Source organism: Myzus persicae, unplaced genomic scaffold, assembly GCF_001856785.1.
Source record: "Myzus persicae strain clone G006 unplaced genomic scaffold, MPER_G0061.0, whole genome shotgun sequence".
NCBI classification, from domain to species: Eukaryota; Metazoa; Arthropoda; class Insecta; order Hemiptera; family Aphididae; genus Myzus; species Myzus persicae.
In genome coordinates, this window is record NW_019102619.1 from 331,710 (window position 1) to 346,796 (window position 15,087).

At 33.1% G+C, this 15,087-nt stretch overlaps 3 protein-coding genes and 1 long non-coding RNA gene across 9 annotated transcripts; 2 read left to right on the top strand and 2 right to left on the bottom strand.

Annotated features, from left to right (window-relative positions):
* Positions 1–206: 206 nt before the first annotated feature.
* Positions 207–7,196, bottom strand: LOC111032667 (zinc finger protein 571-like). Of its 5 annotated transcripts, none has more exons than XM_022313072.1 (11): positions 7,050–7,196; positions 5,268–5,600; positions 4,670–5,207; positions 4,447–4,601; positions 2,956–3,126; positions 2,650–2,891; positions 2,138–2,318; positions 1,821–2,058; positions 1,225–1,521; positions 1,018–1,152; positions 207–957 (listed from the first exon to the last, which is right to left on the bottom strand). In XM_022313072.1, exons 2-11 carry the CDS (start codon positions 5,573–5,575, stop codon positions 646–648), a joined length of 2,577 nt encoding a protein of 858 aa, XP_022168764.1. In that variant the 5' UTR covers positions 5,576–5,600; positions 7,050–7,196; the 3' UTR covers positions 207–645. The 5 variants fall into 5 exon arrangements, with proteins under 5 accessions (XP_022168764.1, XP_022168769.1, XP_022168765.1 ...); XM_022313077.1 differs by lacking the exon at positions 7,050–7,196 and adding an exon at positions 6,511–6,926; XM_022313073.1 differs by lacking the exon at positions 7,050–7,196 and adding an exon at positions 6,411–6,523.
* Positions 7,197–7,465: 269 nt separating this feature from the next.
* LOC111032668 (transcription factor Dp-1-like) lies at positions 7,466–9,863 on the top strand. Its single transcript, XM_022313078.1, has 2 exons — positions 7,466–7,685; positions 8,244–9,863. Exon 2 carries the CDS (start codon positions 8,273–8,275, stop codon positions 9,668–9,670), a length of 1,398 nt encoding a protein of 465 aa, XP_022168770.1. The 5' UTR covers positions 7,466–7,685; positions 8,244–8,272; the 3' UTR covers positions 9,671–9,863.
* A 1,107-nt stretch (positions 9,864–10,970) lies between these two features.
* LOC111032705 (cytochrome c oxidase assembly factor 7 homolog) lies at positions 10,971–13,633 on the bottom strand. 2 transcript variants are annotated; one of them, XM_022313143.1, is made up of 5 exons: positions 13,517–13,633; positions 13,205–13,382; positions 11,720–11,889; positions 11,499–11,627; positions 10,971–11,434 (listed from the first exon to the last, which is right to left on the bottom strand). In XM_022313143.1, exons 2-5 carry the CDS (start codon positions 13,230–13,232, stop codon positions 11,135–11,137), a joined length of 627 nt encoding a protein of 208 aa, XP_022168835.1. In that variant the 5' UTR covers positions 13,233–13,382; positions 13,517–13,633; the 3' UTR covers positions 10,971–11,134. The 2 variants fall into 2 exon arrangements, with proteins under 2 accessions (XP_022168835.1, XP_022168834.1); XM_022313142.1 differs by lacking the exons at positions 13,205–13,382; positions 13,517–13,633 and adding an exon at positions 11,970–12,524.
* On the top strand, positions 13,227–13,708 carry LOC111032706. The gene is made up of 2 exons (XR_002604332.1): positions 13,227–13,293; positions 13,539–13,708. It is a non-coding gene; the product is annotated as an uncharacterized LOC111032706 (long non-coding RNA).
* Positions 13,709–15,087: the final 1,379 nt, after the last annotated feature.

Here is a 15,087-nt window from a genome sequence, read left to right on the forward strand (position 1 = left end):
TTTTTATTTTAACAATTACAACTTTGATAGAATGTACGAGTAATATACTATATCAACTATCATGTTTATAATATATTAACTCTTCATTTAAATTAAATCATAATTTAAGTTTATTGTTTTTTTTTTCATTATAATGAACAGTCAATGTTAGACATACAATTGCGGGTGCTAATAAAAAAGAATTGATGATATAAATTATAAATAAATAAAAAATATTTCTGACATTTATTAGTATAAAATTGAACAAAAATGTTTACTTCTAAATCATTTAAGTTATAATAAAAATAAAAATAAGGAAAATATAGGAGGTTATATCAAAAAAAGTTAACTTTAAATGAACAAGTAAGTCAAGTTCATCTTAAAATAACATAATATCTTAAAATGAACTTAAAGTCAACCAACTATAATCCTTCTATATAATGATCAACAAATTAAATTCATAAATACCAAAAATGTATTTATTGTAAAAATAAAATAAAAATCATTATATCGCATACTCTAAAATTTAGTTAAAATGAAGATAAATATCAAAAGACTTGAAAAATCATTTTTCAATTATCGTTATATAATGTATATATTTTTAAATTACAAACTTAAAATTAGTCCTAAATAATTAAAATTGTATAGTTTTTAGACATTTTTTTGTTATCCTTGCTGTGGTTGAATAATGTTGAACCAATGTTTTTGGTCTTCTCCATCATCATCCTGTATTTGTATCTGTACTATTTGCACGTTTTCGCCATTTATAGTACCATGTTCAGCAAATGCTGCAGCATCACTTTCATTCAATGTAATATGACGAGTGGCAGGCACTATTAATTGACGATGTTCTTGACCACCAACACTGACAGTTACAGTCTCCATGTGTCCAACATCCACATCTCCGTCATCCCCATGATGATCCATGTTCAACATTGTATGAACATCACCATGTTGGTCAGTCGTTGTATATTGAATCTATAAAATTGTGATAATTATAAAAACAACAAAAGCATGGAATCTTAAATGGTTAATTACTTGATATTTATTATCAACAAGTATTTGCTCAACAGAATTTAAATCATTTCCAAGATCTTCTTGTTTACTTGGTAAAAGTATGTGCTCTTTTAATTCTCCAGCAAACAATTTTCTTTCTTCTTCAGTCATGTCACGCTAAATTTTTATTTTTGATACATAAAATTAATTTAAGTTATTTAATATAATCGGTTTAATTTGAATACTAACCAATTCTGTTTGGTTTCCTTCAGAATCAACCACCATTGCCAATTCCAATTCAGAATCTGTACCTGGCATTTGAATGTCTTCTTGAATTTCTTGTATGGTTACAGGACTAGATGCTAGCCGTGGTTGATTAACAACAATAGTATCATTCAAATGACCGGCTTGAGTCATATGATTGTAAAGTAATGGTTTACGCATAAATCCAGCACCACAAACTAAACATTCATAGGGCTTTTTGTCGCTATGTACAAAACGATGAGCATTTCTGTTATCTCTACTGTTGAATGCTTTACCACAAACCTTAATTAAAATACATTTAATAAGAAAATGTCAATATTGTAATTTAAAAATATTTTATCTCTATACTTCGCGGCAGGAGAGAACATAACTGTAAAGCGACCAAAGCTCATCCGCATATCCCCCCACTGAATAACAACAGTTTGTTTATGTCCAGCATTTGGCAATACTTGGGGCTATAGTTTATATGTTTACAACCTTAACTGTCGTGACACTATATGGGGGACCCTCGCTGCCATCAGTCTGCATGTGCAAAACGGTAATGTTCTCGCCTGGCACAGAGTATAGTCTTAATTTCTTACTTCGCATAAATAAGGTTTTTCTCCTGTATGAATACGTGCATGTTTTTTAAAATGTTCTGGATAAATAAATGATGCTTGGCAGACATCACATTTGAATGGTCTTTCTCCAGTGTGAGCAGCCTTCATATGGTAGTCTAATAAGCGACGCCTCTTAAATCCTTTACCACAATCTGTACATTTATAACGCTTATCATCATAGTGGGTAGCTCGTTTATGAGATTGCAAGTTGCTTCTTTGACTAGATATGTGAATAGTAAAATTTGCATATTATTTGTCAAATATTTGATAAAAAAAATGTCAAATTTTATAAATTATACCTGAATGTTGCTCCACAAAATTCACACTGATATGGTTTTTCTCCAGTGTGAATACGCTCGTGATCCCTAATTTCAGCTTTCCTAGCAAATGCTTTGCCACACATACGACAAATAAATGGTTTGTAACCTGTGTGTACAACATAATGTACTTCTAAATTGCGTGCAGTGCCAAAAGCTTTACCTAAAAATAATAATAAATAATATTAGTCATAATTATTACAACTTGAAACAAAATAAAATAATATAATCAGTGCTCAGAAATAATATAAAATAAACTAAGCATAATTTATTATAACAATCTAAAAAAAAAAAGGCATAAAAATGGGAGTTATAGATTATCTGAAAAGGGGATAAAAATGAATATATGAAGATATTTAAGAAGATACAAATCTAAAATAATAAATATAATATGTACTTATTGGGTAATCAGTAGTTTATAAGTAATGTTTAAAGTAGATAATTATTATTTTTTGTGTCAAAAGAAAATATATATTTAATTCAACACCACTTACCACATTTTTGGCACACATAATTTTTAAGTCCTGAATGTGTGCGTTCATGATGTATCAGATTTTGCTCAGTAAGAAAAGCTTTACCACAATTAATACAAGTAAAGTTTCGCTCACGATTGGTATGTACCTTTTCATGTGCTTTAAATGTATACTTGGAAGTAAAATCTTTGCCACAAATTTCACAACGATAGGGACGCACACCTGTATGTGTATTATTGTGTTCTTCCAATGTGTTCCGAGACCTGTAAAATAATTAATTTTAACACCAATGGTTGGAAATAAACATGATCAATTAACTATATTTACGCAAATTGTCGGCCACAAGTTTCACAAGTATGGTTTTTAGATTGTGGCATATGCATTTTTTTATGTACCCTGAACATACGCACATTAGTAAATACTCGACTGCAAATGTCACAAACAAAGTTACCATCTTCACTATTTGCATGGTGTTCAAGATGTTTCATCAGTTCAGGCCTAGAAAAAAGCACGCAACATTAAAAATATATAAACAAATATTAGATTAGCTAAAAAAAAACTAATATAAGCTATACAAATTTAACTTAAGAACTAAATAAAATTAATTGTATAGTTTGAAGTATAATATAGTAAAGGAAACTTTCACAAATTAATGATAAGATGATGTAGTATCTCAGTGTAGTCTCCAGCTTACACACACAACATAGCAGATTAACATTCATCACCAATTTCAATAGTGTTAGTTTTGATATTAGAGTGAATTGATCTATTATCAAACTTTTAGGCAAGAATATCATCTGTGTTCTTACGATCGGTTCGTATCATATTTTAATTATTTTAGTAAGTTATGAGAATGTAAAATAAAAATATTTGAAAATGCTCACAACAATTCATTCAAAAATTAAAATATCAAAAATAGCTCACTGGAGATAACAAATGCACAACGACCTCTTAATAGTAATAATAGAATAAACTATGTTACAAAAGTGATGAAGTGAAACAAAATCTGATCATTACAATACATGCATATTATGACTTCGATAGTCCTTGATAAAATACTTATTCTATCTTAAAGATTGCTGAGTAGTTGTTCAAACTAACGCATATTCATGCAAAAAAGTTGTTTTGTTCTTAAGTTACAATTTTTACTCAACTGTAAAGCTGGGATCTTACGACTAGTGTACTTCAGTACTGGCCAAGTATTCAGATGATCATGTAATTTATAAATTAAGTACTCTGATGACCTGGTTTAGCAAGCATAATTGGTACAGTGACTTGTAACTAGGGCTAAGGTCACCACCAAAATATATATGTAGACTATACTCCGCGCCACGAGAGAAGGAACCCGTGTCCCGACCAAATTGCAACCGACTCCGCGCATCCCCACTTATTTGACATATCGTCGTCTAATTACCTAGCCTAGTAACGCTAGCTGCCATCAGTCAGCATGCGCGGAACGGGTTCCTTTTCTCGTGACGCGGAGTATAGACACCATGCTCAAATGCTAAGCCTAATACTCATGAGGTGAAAAGATAGATAATAAAATACAAGAAGTAGGTAAACTCTGGAGAAGTAGCAGCCCAACTTGTAACAATTATCCAGGAAATCCAAGTGATAATTATTAAATGACAAGTACACGAGTTAGATGATATGACATATAAACATCATATATCATTTGGTAAAAATAATAAAAATAAAAGTGTTTCTCATCATTAATATCTTTCTATATAAGACTTAAGTGTCTTCAAATATAAGATAGTGTAAAACCTTAATAAATGAGAGATAGTTCTGTTTTAATTGCCGTTGTTACTGCATTACCTTTTAAGGAACTCTTGTCCGCATATATCGCAAATAAATAACTTAATCTGATGGACATTTTTTGCATGAACCACAATACCTCTAGCATCAGATGTAAATTTATTATCTACACTACACAACAGGCAAGTGTAAACTTCTCCATCGTGATGAACCAACTATAAGAATAAAATCCATAAATAAGTCTTCAAGTATTTCCATTAATAATATGCCCATAGAAACTCACCATTTGTGGTATGAGAATTTCAGGAGTTTTTTTCTTTAGGGAATTCTTAGTCATTTTTGGTTTTTTTGGACTGCTAGACTCCTCCTCAGCACCATCATTTTTAGGATCTTCAATTCCTTCATAATCTGAATCCTCTTCATCAAGTATTGCGCTGTCATCTAGATCATCATCTTCATCAATATTTTCCATGTCAGCATGTAAAAGAGATTCCTGTTTGATATCGGCTGGTTGGATCAGTTTTTGAGAGCACACTTCATCCATATTAATTGAAACTAAATTGTTATCTTTGCAATCATCTTCTAACATCTCAATTAAATTATCTACTGATGAACACTTTTGCTGCTTTTCGATTTCTTTGATGTCAATATCATCATGTAAAATTTGGGGTAAAATTTCTTCGTTAGAAATAGGTATATCAATTGCTTCTTCTTTGATCTTGGGACGCCGCCCTCGTTTTTTAACTGGTTTTGGTGTATCAACTTCAAGTTCAGCATCAAGAGTGTCTATAGTATGAATATCTAAGCCTTCAGATTTACTCCTAGAATAATAATTTGTTTATTAAATAACATATATTTTATTTAATTTTTAAATTTATTACTTCAGTGTGCGTTGATATTGAGAGGTAAGCTCTAATTTAATGTCAGCTAACCGATCTTCAAGTTCATCCACTTCGTTTAAAGATTTAAAACATCGACGGCACACAACTATGGAATGTACATCTTCTGAAGAGAGGATTATACCAAGGACACCATCGATTACTTTAACCACAGTACGGTCTGAAGAATGCACACGGTGCTGAAATATAGAGATAGCATTTCGAGCTGACACTCCTGTGCTACCATCACAGATTAAACATGTATTTGATGTTGTTGTCGAAGACCTTTCATGTTCTAGATCAGTTGCCATAATAACTTGTTAAGTAGTTAAATTTCTGAAAAAAAATTCAGAAATTCAGTTAATTAACCACAATAATCTAATTTTAAAGTTAACAATTTAGTAAACTTAAACTGATATCACCGAGTAAGCTAGTAAGTTAACTATTCTGATTAGACAATAATAAAAAATACATTGCAGATGAGATTTAAATTCTAAACGGTGGACTCGTTAAGTTGAAAACAATGTACTAACTCATAGGTATTTATATTCATAATATTATATTGGATTGAAAAACCTCGGATTAGTAATATGACAGTAAATTGTAACATAAGCTCAATAATATTACAAGACAATTAAAACAAATTGATTTAAAAAGTTAACAGATATGTAAACAATATTGCAAATTCTGGTATCTGGTGGTTAAACAAGAAAATGATTCGGATTTTGTTTGGACAGACTAAAAGCAGAGTCAAATCCTCTATTGAAGGTAACTTGAGAGTTTAACAAACTAGACACAAAACTAAATAAATATTATTATTAATAACAATATTCCAATGAATATACTTTTGGAGGGAAAAAGTGGTTGGATGATTGATGGCAAAGACTGCAATCACGAAACATCAACAATAAACGAACTTTTTTGATTATAACATTGGAAAAACTATAAAATAATAATTAAAATTATGTTCCTTCACACGGTTTATTGCACTAAAAATGTAGTAACTGATTGGGTGTAATATATCGATCGGATACCTGCGACCGTCTTCAACAAAAGCAATTAGAGGGTATACGCGAAACAACAGTGATTTTTCGGACATCATCGTTCTGTTCATTAACAAAATAAATAATATAAAATATATGTTACGATTTTCTCGATGTGACGTTGACGGAGAAATTGCAAAAAAAAAAAATCAAAAGCTCGGCAAATCGGCCCAGCTAGAGACTAAAACCTTATAACGAATTACTCTTTCGTCAAGAAGACGCGTTCGTCCGCCGTTACGGTACGTGTAACGTATCGTCACCGATTTCATAACGACTCGAGGCCAATTAACAAGCCAAGTCGTCGGCGGGAATTAGTAATTTTTACTGTAAAGACGTCGTGAGTAAAAAACTGAAAACTGGTACAGAAATTAACGGGTCTACGAGGCGTCGCGGCCGCACTCCGCCGGAAAAACAGTACCGTCCGGAATCGCGACGACCGGCCCGGGTGAGCTTCGCGCACTTCGCAGATCGAGTGGTCGGGCGACACCGTACAAATTACGAAATTCACATTTACACGCGCAATATAGTAGCGCGGGCGAGAAAAAATAACGTCCGTCCGTGTCCGCCGAAAAATGGACAACCTGTAACGGTCGGAACCAAAGTTGCCAATATGAAAAAACATTTGCCTGCACAGCATTGTCGTCCCAGTGTTGGCCGACGGCCTCCCGGTCCCCATACCAACCAAAAAATAACGCCGGCGACCGGAAAACGGCGGACGAGGTCGCGAACGGCTTGTACTCACCACTGTCCTAGTGCGTCGTGCTCAGTGCTCTATTTGCTGTCCGGACGACGTAGAAAGCTCGCGGCACGTAACGTTCCGACGAAAAAAGCTACTGCGGCGTCGTTATGACCGTACGGCGGTCGGCCATTTTGGGTTTCGGTTTTATGTGGCAGACGGCGTACTGGTAGCCTGTCCCCCCTCCCCCGTCATCATGACGAACTGTGCCTGTGCGTGCGCGAGTCTCCTCCGTCCAACGTTATGATGAGCGGTGTAAACAACAAACAACAACAACAACAACATATTCCGTGACTGGCGCGGCTGTCGCGCGGGCGCGCGGCACCACGAGCAAATTGATAACGGCAAGGACTCGTACTTCGTTGTGATAACAGCCTGCGCCCGTCGTGGTTACAGGTTTTACTGTTCCATGAAATGCGAGGAAATTTGTTTGCACGTTCGTAATTCGTATTATTCGCCGCCGTCCGGGTCCGGGATCCGAATATCCGATTCGACTTCCGTGTCGGCTGTCGACTGTCGACATTCCCAGCTTCGACGACAGTCTCGACCTGTAGCAATTTGCAACGGTTCAGATCTGTTTGAATGTCGGTTGGTGTCAATGCGCACTCGGGCTATGCAGTCGAGCACTCTCAGCACAACCAGGTATGTTGAAACCGGTGCCGAATGTCGTCCCAGGTGAACTGATCGCGTGCTTTTTTTCAAATTCCATGTCATGTCAATTCCCCTAAGTTCGGAGGCTCTAATCTCCAAGGTTTACAATCGTTCCTGGCATAATTTAGTCACTCTTGTGTCTGCTCACTGTGTTTTACTACTTATTACATATTTAAATATAGACCACTTTCACCATGTTATAGGCTCACACGGTTAGAGTCACCTCCATTGCTAAAAAAGTTATTTAGAGTCATGGTTCCTCCTCCTAAATACAGTGCCCTTAAATCATTCGTTTGTAGATTTTGTTATGCACAGGTTTTTTCTTTCAAAACCCTCATGTTTCATTCTAATATCGAATTTTAATTATTTAATCCATTTTTTGCTAACAGATGACTGATTGTTAACTTTATGTTCTAACCTTACTTAATCTGTGACCCTCTAGAATTTATTATGTGGCCCACTAAGAACTTAAAATCAAACAATTTGTTTTAGACTGCCTAGGTACCTATATCAAAAAATGTTGTATAATTATTTTAATTTTTTTCGCAGATGCTCTATGAAGTTAAATTGACAACATCATGTCAGGCAGAGGAAAGTTTGTGGTAAAAGACCGCCGTGCTAACTCTCAAGTTGTCCGTTTCCCAACTAGAAATCGTAGTGTAAATGGTGGCCATGGAAAACCAGAAGTGAAGGATCTTAATGAAAAACAGCAACAAAAGCCAATGAGAAAAATTATTAGAATGAGCGACTTAAAAGAAAACAACACTGAAATTATCACTGTTTCTCCAGAGTTCTTTGATGACAGTTCATCAGAGACAAAAGATGAACCTATGTCAGATTCAAGTTATGATGATCTAGAAATAAATTGTGAATATCAAGAAGATCCTGAAGTTATTGTCGTCCGTGGTGATGATTTAGATCAATCTAGTGATAGTGATTTAGAATTCATAGAAGACATAAGACATGAAGAACCCATTAAAAGTAAATTGCATAATGACGTCAACTCCGATGTTGTTGTACGAACAGACATTTTAAATGATTTATTAGAAGGTCGTATGACCAAAACTACTAAAAAACTTCTTGATTCTACAAAGATTTCTTATTTACCTATGCAACTTACTTCGAATGAATTTCGTTCTACATATACTAATGAAAAAAGCCCATATAAAGTTCGTCCCATAAAAGCTAACAAAGGTTTGAGACATTTCTCAAAAAGAGTATGTGATAAGGTTAAAACTAAAATGGTTACCACATACAAAGAAGTAGCAGATGAATTAGTAGCTGAATGTGTTGGCAAAAGTGATAGTCCTACCTTTCTATATGATCAAAAAAATATTAGACGCCGTGTGTATGATGCCTTGAATGTATTAATGGCTTTAGATATAATTGCCAAGAATAAAAAAGATATAACCTGGAAAGGGTTACCAACTGGGTCCATACAAAACAGTGTATATCTTGTTCAAGAAAAAGAAAACCGCCTCAATAGTGTGAAAAGAAAACTTTTAGCTCTTCAAGAGATCATTATGCAAGAAGTAGCTATCAAACGCTTAGTTCAACGTAATCAGGATATGGAAAATGAATTTGGCCCTCCACCTAATAATACATTTGTCAATCTACCTTTTATGGCAATTAGTGCAAATGAAGATACATCTGTTGAAATAGAAATATCAGAAGACCAAAAACAATATGGAATGAGTTTCAATGATAAATTTAGCATGGTTGACGACACTGAAATTTTGAAAACTATGGGTTTCACTTTAGGATTGGACCGTGGTGAAGTGAGCAATGAAGACTTAAAGATTTTGAAAACATTAGTACCCAAAGCTTTTGAAAAACACATTGTTATGATGGCTACTAAAAATGGAGAAATGTTTAATGATATCTGTAAGGAATTTGATGAGAAAATTAGGTCTGCTGAAACTGAACAATCTCCATCAAGACCCAATATTATTAATAGGAGGAAAAATAAGAGATAAATAAAAAATGTTTTATTTTTTGTTATTATGTTATTATCATGACAATCATCAAAATAACTGTTGAATGTGTACATTTTTTTCCTGTAAATAACTAAATGTTAATTAGTTCTAACTTGTACAGAATTAACTATTTTATAAATAATAGAAATATGTTATATATGTATTTATCATTAAATGACAAAAATGAATTTGTTTAAATAAGTTTCATTAAAATGTACAACTTGTTTTATTATCTTAAATCTGTTAATATTACTTTAACTTTAAACACTACACTAATTACTATTTATTCCTTATAAATGAATAACACTAATTTTAAGGTTATAAATATTATGTTTATGGAAAGTCACTTGTAACGACAATAAAATCAAAATCTGCGTTACAATATTTTTTAGACTGAGCAATGAATAACTTTAAAAGCTATAAAGTATGACAGATGAATGTTTAATTTTACAATGTTTTTTTGTGTGTATGTATGAAGATATTTTCCATAGTAGACAAAATGTTTTGATTTTAACTTCAATATCTTTTCTGTTACAAAAGTGAATCTAGTATATTCAGTGTAAGGGGTCTTACAAAGTAATAATGTCCAAGTACTTTTCTTAATATTTGGGAATACTTATGCTATACCAATTTCTGACAAATTCTGGAAACAAAGAATCCACGACCACAATATTTTAATGACATTTCAAATTCAAATTTGAGTGAAGTAGATATTTAAATAAAGAATAATGATTTTCATTATTTTGTGGAAGTTCTAAACTTATTTCAATTATTATATTTTATACCCAATGTCATTGATATCTTCACAACATCAAGATTATTTTTATGCTATTACCAAATATACCACAAACCTACTATTAAATATTAATATTACTAAAATAGATTTCATTGACAGCAATATAAATATTTCAGAAAACATACTTTGTAATATAAGCTGTCAGGTCTTTGCTCAGAATTGTTTTTCGTATGCAATGATTGATCATTGAATTTAAATTTAAAACTTAGCTCACAGTGACTTACTCAATGACGAGATACACTAGACACCTACTACTTACTTTACTGCTAAACGGTTATTACTAAACCTACTTTCCCCCTTTTTTGGTTAGAAATATTGGCAACAGAATAGATTTTATAAAGCTATATTTGTTATGATTGACTTATTTATACAATCATATAAGATTATTTTGCAAAAAATGTATGTTTATACTAGTTATATATTGTATTCTGACTGGTATTTCATTTCATACCGTCTATCAAATCCTTTAGGTATAAAATGTAAATTATGACAATTTTTCACAACTTAGAGTCTAATAAACATGTAAACTTTATTAATATTTAATATCAATATCAATAATCAATGAACAATATCACTGATTAGAATAATCAACAAACAATATACAACTCATCATTTTTGTTTTTTTAATGATAACTAATAACAATTATTAAAAGATCCTAGTAAAGCCATTAACTAAACTTAACACCTTTTTCTTCTTTGATTTGTTTTTGTATATCTAATGCTCTGTCTTTATACTTCTGAGCAAGATTTAAATCTTTAGGTACACCATCACCTTTATTATATATAATTGATGCATTAACACAACCTTTCAATTCATTTTGATCACATGCTTTTATTGAGTATTCTAAAAATTTGGGCTTATTAGGTTCTAATCCAATTTCCTTAATGCCAACAAAATGAATATTGCTGGCTACATAACATGCTTCTGAATGCCTGTTGTCACATGCTTTTTCTAAGTATTGCAGACTCTAAAACAGACAGGTTTTGTTATTTAAAAATCTAATTTAAATTAAGTATTACCTAAAAACTTGCTTTAAGTAAACTTTTTGTTCTTTCATCAACATCAGTTATTGAGTCACTGTGATAACGCAGTTTCATTCCAGCAGCAAAACATCCATCAGACCAATTATATTCACAACCTTTCTCAAAATATCTTATCATCTATAAATATAATATATACTTCACAGTTGTAATGTTGAATAACAAAAAACTTTTAATGGATAGGTATTCACTAAAATAAATATTCTCATTACCTCAGGAATTACTGGTTTGAGATTTTTCAAGTTATTTTTTTCCACATAGGAAGCATACTTATAGCAACTGCGACCAAAGTTCCGTTCATCACAATTTTCTTTATATATTTTGGCTGCCTTATCTGGGTTGTTTTCTATAGTCTCTAAGTAGTCACCAAGCAACTGACATGCTACAAATCGTATAATAATACAAGTTCTGTTACTTCAAATATTTAAAATAAAAAAAATAAATATCGATTTCTGAATTTACTTTGAGCATCTTTTTCACTAAAACAGCCAAATCTATATTCAATCCCTAAGTTTTTAATATATTCCTTAACATCTTCTTCTTTCTTAAAATCATAAGACATTTTTGCTCAAAATGTGTTATTACTTACGGCTTACTAACAAAACTAAGGTACAGATTGAACTAAATTCATTGAACTAATAAGTTAAAATTTAATGGGAAATACTTTTTAACTAACTCGATGAAGATTTCGTAGGAATCAGATGAAAAGTACATTAGATATTTAGTTAATACTTAAATTTAGTATTATGCTATCACAAGTTCATAACATATCAATTATATGGTTGCTGGTGAGATAATAGATAATAGGTCTATCTATAGTCCGTGATAAGCACTAAGATAATATTATATACCGACATATGCCTTTGCGACTTGCTAGGTGGATTGGATCCAAGATCTATTCTCTACAGAGTACAGATGTTGGTTGTAACTAGGATCTGGCCCTATGCCGTCGAGGAGTTTGGGCGGTACGTTGATATGACCCAGCGCCCAGCGGCCAAAATTACCAGGGGTTAAAATCTGAGAGTAAATATTTCCCTTAATTTGAAGTTTTCACTAACTCTGGTTCGTAAGATAATTTTGTTGCACTAACTTCTAGTTCATGATACGAAATAAATTATAAATCACCTTACCACGATGATTATTGATAAAAAAAATGTTTTAGATGTTTGGTGTCTTACTGTAACTTTATGATTGATAGTGACATTCTAGTCATTGCAACGAATTCTAGTCAGTTTTCTGAAATATTTACGTATTATCAAGTCGAACACCTCAAAAAGCCACACGACACAAGCCCATAGAATACCAAGAATAGGCCATTTTGACAAAATGCCATTATCATAATCCGATGAACTGCCACCCGCCAAAATACCATCGTATATTTGAGCCCAACTATGTTCAGTATCTTTTATAATGATATCGACAAAAATCATCTAAATTAACTAACTATCATCAAAGGGAATTAAGTTTTTGTCGGAAAATTAAAAATAAATACTATAATAATACAACTTTAATACCTATTAAAATTGTAACCGCTGGTCATTTTTTTCGTTCAAATCCAAAAAATAAAGCAGTACTACGGGCTCTGATAGTTTATATTTTAAACTAAAATATGATTATAAAAACTAGGAGACCATGTACCTATATGTACCACTAAATAAATATCATTATTTTTAGGTATGAATAAATAAATAACAAACCAAAAACAATTGTTTTAAGTACCAACATAGGTAGTAAACGAGTTGACAGCTGAAGTGCCAGCAGGAGATGATGCAATAGTTGAATAGTGGTAAGAATTTAGAATATTTCAAGCAGTTGTCTACTATTTCTGTATTCTGTATTTATCATCTTGAATTATATTCAGTAACCTGGATAAAGCTTTTGAAAAAGATAAGTTTTAAATTTAAATATATATACCTAATTAATATTATCAACTGATGTTTAAGCCAATAAAACGGACAACCAACCCTGTGGATGGTGTCTGTCTAAGATTTATTTGGGACACTACTCACACTAGTGTTGGAATTTATTCAGGCCAGGGGCCAAGCGTCCCAGAGTCAGTCACATGTACGGTATGTGTATGTCTCCGGGACCAAGCGGTGAATGCACTTGGATGCAGCTGGTGGCTCGTTCCTGCAGTGAAGCTCCTTTAAGTCGGTAGAGGCGTGAACGGGTGTTGGACCATGCCCTATGCCAGTGACGGCAATACTGGGAGTACAGGAAGGTGTGGTAACCGGTAGCTCAGGGTTTCAAGTGAGCCAGACTCGTCACCCGCCACACCTAAGACGGAGTCATCGGGCGGCCAAACGGTTCCGGCGGCTTCGGGTTGTCGTTGCCCTCAAGGGTGTCGTCGGTCTCGCAGCAGTCAGGAGTCAGGACTGGCACGTCCGCGTTGGCGTCAGCTTCGTATACGGGCTTAAGATTTCGCTAGGTCGGAAAATCGATAATATTGTAATCGATGGTCGTCGACGGCGGCGTAGCCTCGCGGTTACGCAGTAAGCGGGAAACGGTCAAACGGCCACTTTGGCGCTCGTGGTCCTTATAGACGACAAGTGGCTGAGCGGACAACAGTATCGCCCACGGACGTCGAACGTGAACCTCCGCGGAGGTATTTTTATATTATGTGAGTAAAAAGGGAATTCGGCCGGACGCATGATGCCCGACTCAACTGGCATTCTACTGCTCACCTGTTGTCGCTGTTGACGAAATGCTTATGTCACAGAAATGGGTATCGTGAAGCTCCTAACATAGGCACCTATTTAATTTATCACGGACTTATGTTCTTGAAAAGAATTATCGTTGAAAAATATAGACTTATAAGACTAAAAGAGTGTTATCGTACCATTCGTCATAGTCTAACGGAGTGCACAATTTTCGGTGTTTTTTGCATGCGCACAACTCTCTATTTTGACGCACTCATAACAAATTTTTCAATAACTTTTTTTGAAAACTATACAAGTCAGTGTTTTAAAAATGATAGTGCAAAAATAAATTACTGTCATTGTTTTTAGGAACAGGTCACAAGGTAAAAACAATATTTCAATATTAGTATATAATCAGAACTCGGAAGTTAAAGCACTAAAAATATTCATTTTTAGAGCTTAAATATGCTCATAAAAACATTAATATAAGCGCTATAAATAGCACTACAAATTGGAAAATATGCAAAATAAAATTTTCAACGAATTTTTTTGAACATGAAATTTAAGATATATTTAATTGTACAGATTTTTTCAGTTATTAGTACATAGTTAATACAACAACACGATAATACAACGAATCCGATGACAGTTCGATAGTACGATGTGACTGACATGATTTTAACATAAAACAATTTGTTTTCGTTCACATACTCGTAGACGGCTGTTTGGTAGGTAATTTAGTTTTTAAAAATATGCTCATTAACAGCATTTATAACTCCAAAATAGCTCCTACTATATGCAATTATATGAAAATATACCCAAAAAATAGCACTAAAACCCTTAAATTAGCAAAATAGCGGTAAAGACCGTAAATATGTAAAAAAAATAGCAAAATAAAATTTTGTGTATGACATCAGAGAAGTGTGAAACATATTTGTATC

What these genes read in the sequence shown, in the direction of transcription:
- LOC111032705 (XM_022313142.1), bottom strand. Translation starts at nt 12,069, where the DNA reads ATGTCTTATGATTTTAAGAAAGAAGAAGATGTTAAGGAATATATTAAA. An exon ending in TAGTGAAAAAGATGCTCAAA is followed by an intron (nt 11,890 to 11,969) that starts GTAAATTCAGAA and finishes TACGATTTGTAG; the next exon opens with CATGTCAGTTGCTTGGTGAC. An exon ending in GAACAAAAAGTTTACTTAAA is followed by an intron (nt 11,435 to 11,498) that starts GCAAGTTTTTAG and finishes TGTCTGTTTTAG; the next exon opens with AGTCTGCAATACTTAGAAAA.
- LOC111032667 (XM_022313072.1), bottom strand. Translation starts at nt 5,575, where the DNA reads ATGGCAACTGATCTAGAACATGAAAGGTCTTCGACAACAACATCAAAT. An exon ending in TTATGTGTGCCAAAAATGTG is followed by an intron (nt 2,319 to 2,649) that starts GTAAGTGGTGTT and finishes TATTATTTTTAG; the next exon opens with GTAAAGCTTTTGGCACTGCA. An exon ending in TTGTTGATAATAAATATCAA is followed by an intron (nt 958 to 1,017) that starts GTAATTAACCAT and finishes ACAATTTTATAG; the next exon opens with ATTCAATATACAACGACTGA.
- LOC111032668 (XM_022313078.1), top strand. Translation starts at nt 8,273, where the DNA reads ATGTCAGGCAGAGGAAAGTTTGTGGTAAAAGACCGCCGTGCTAACTCT.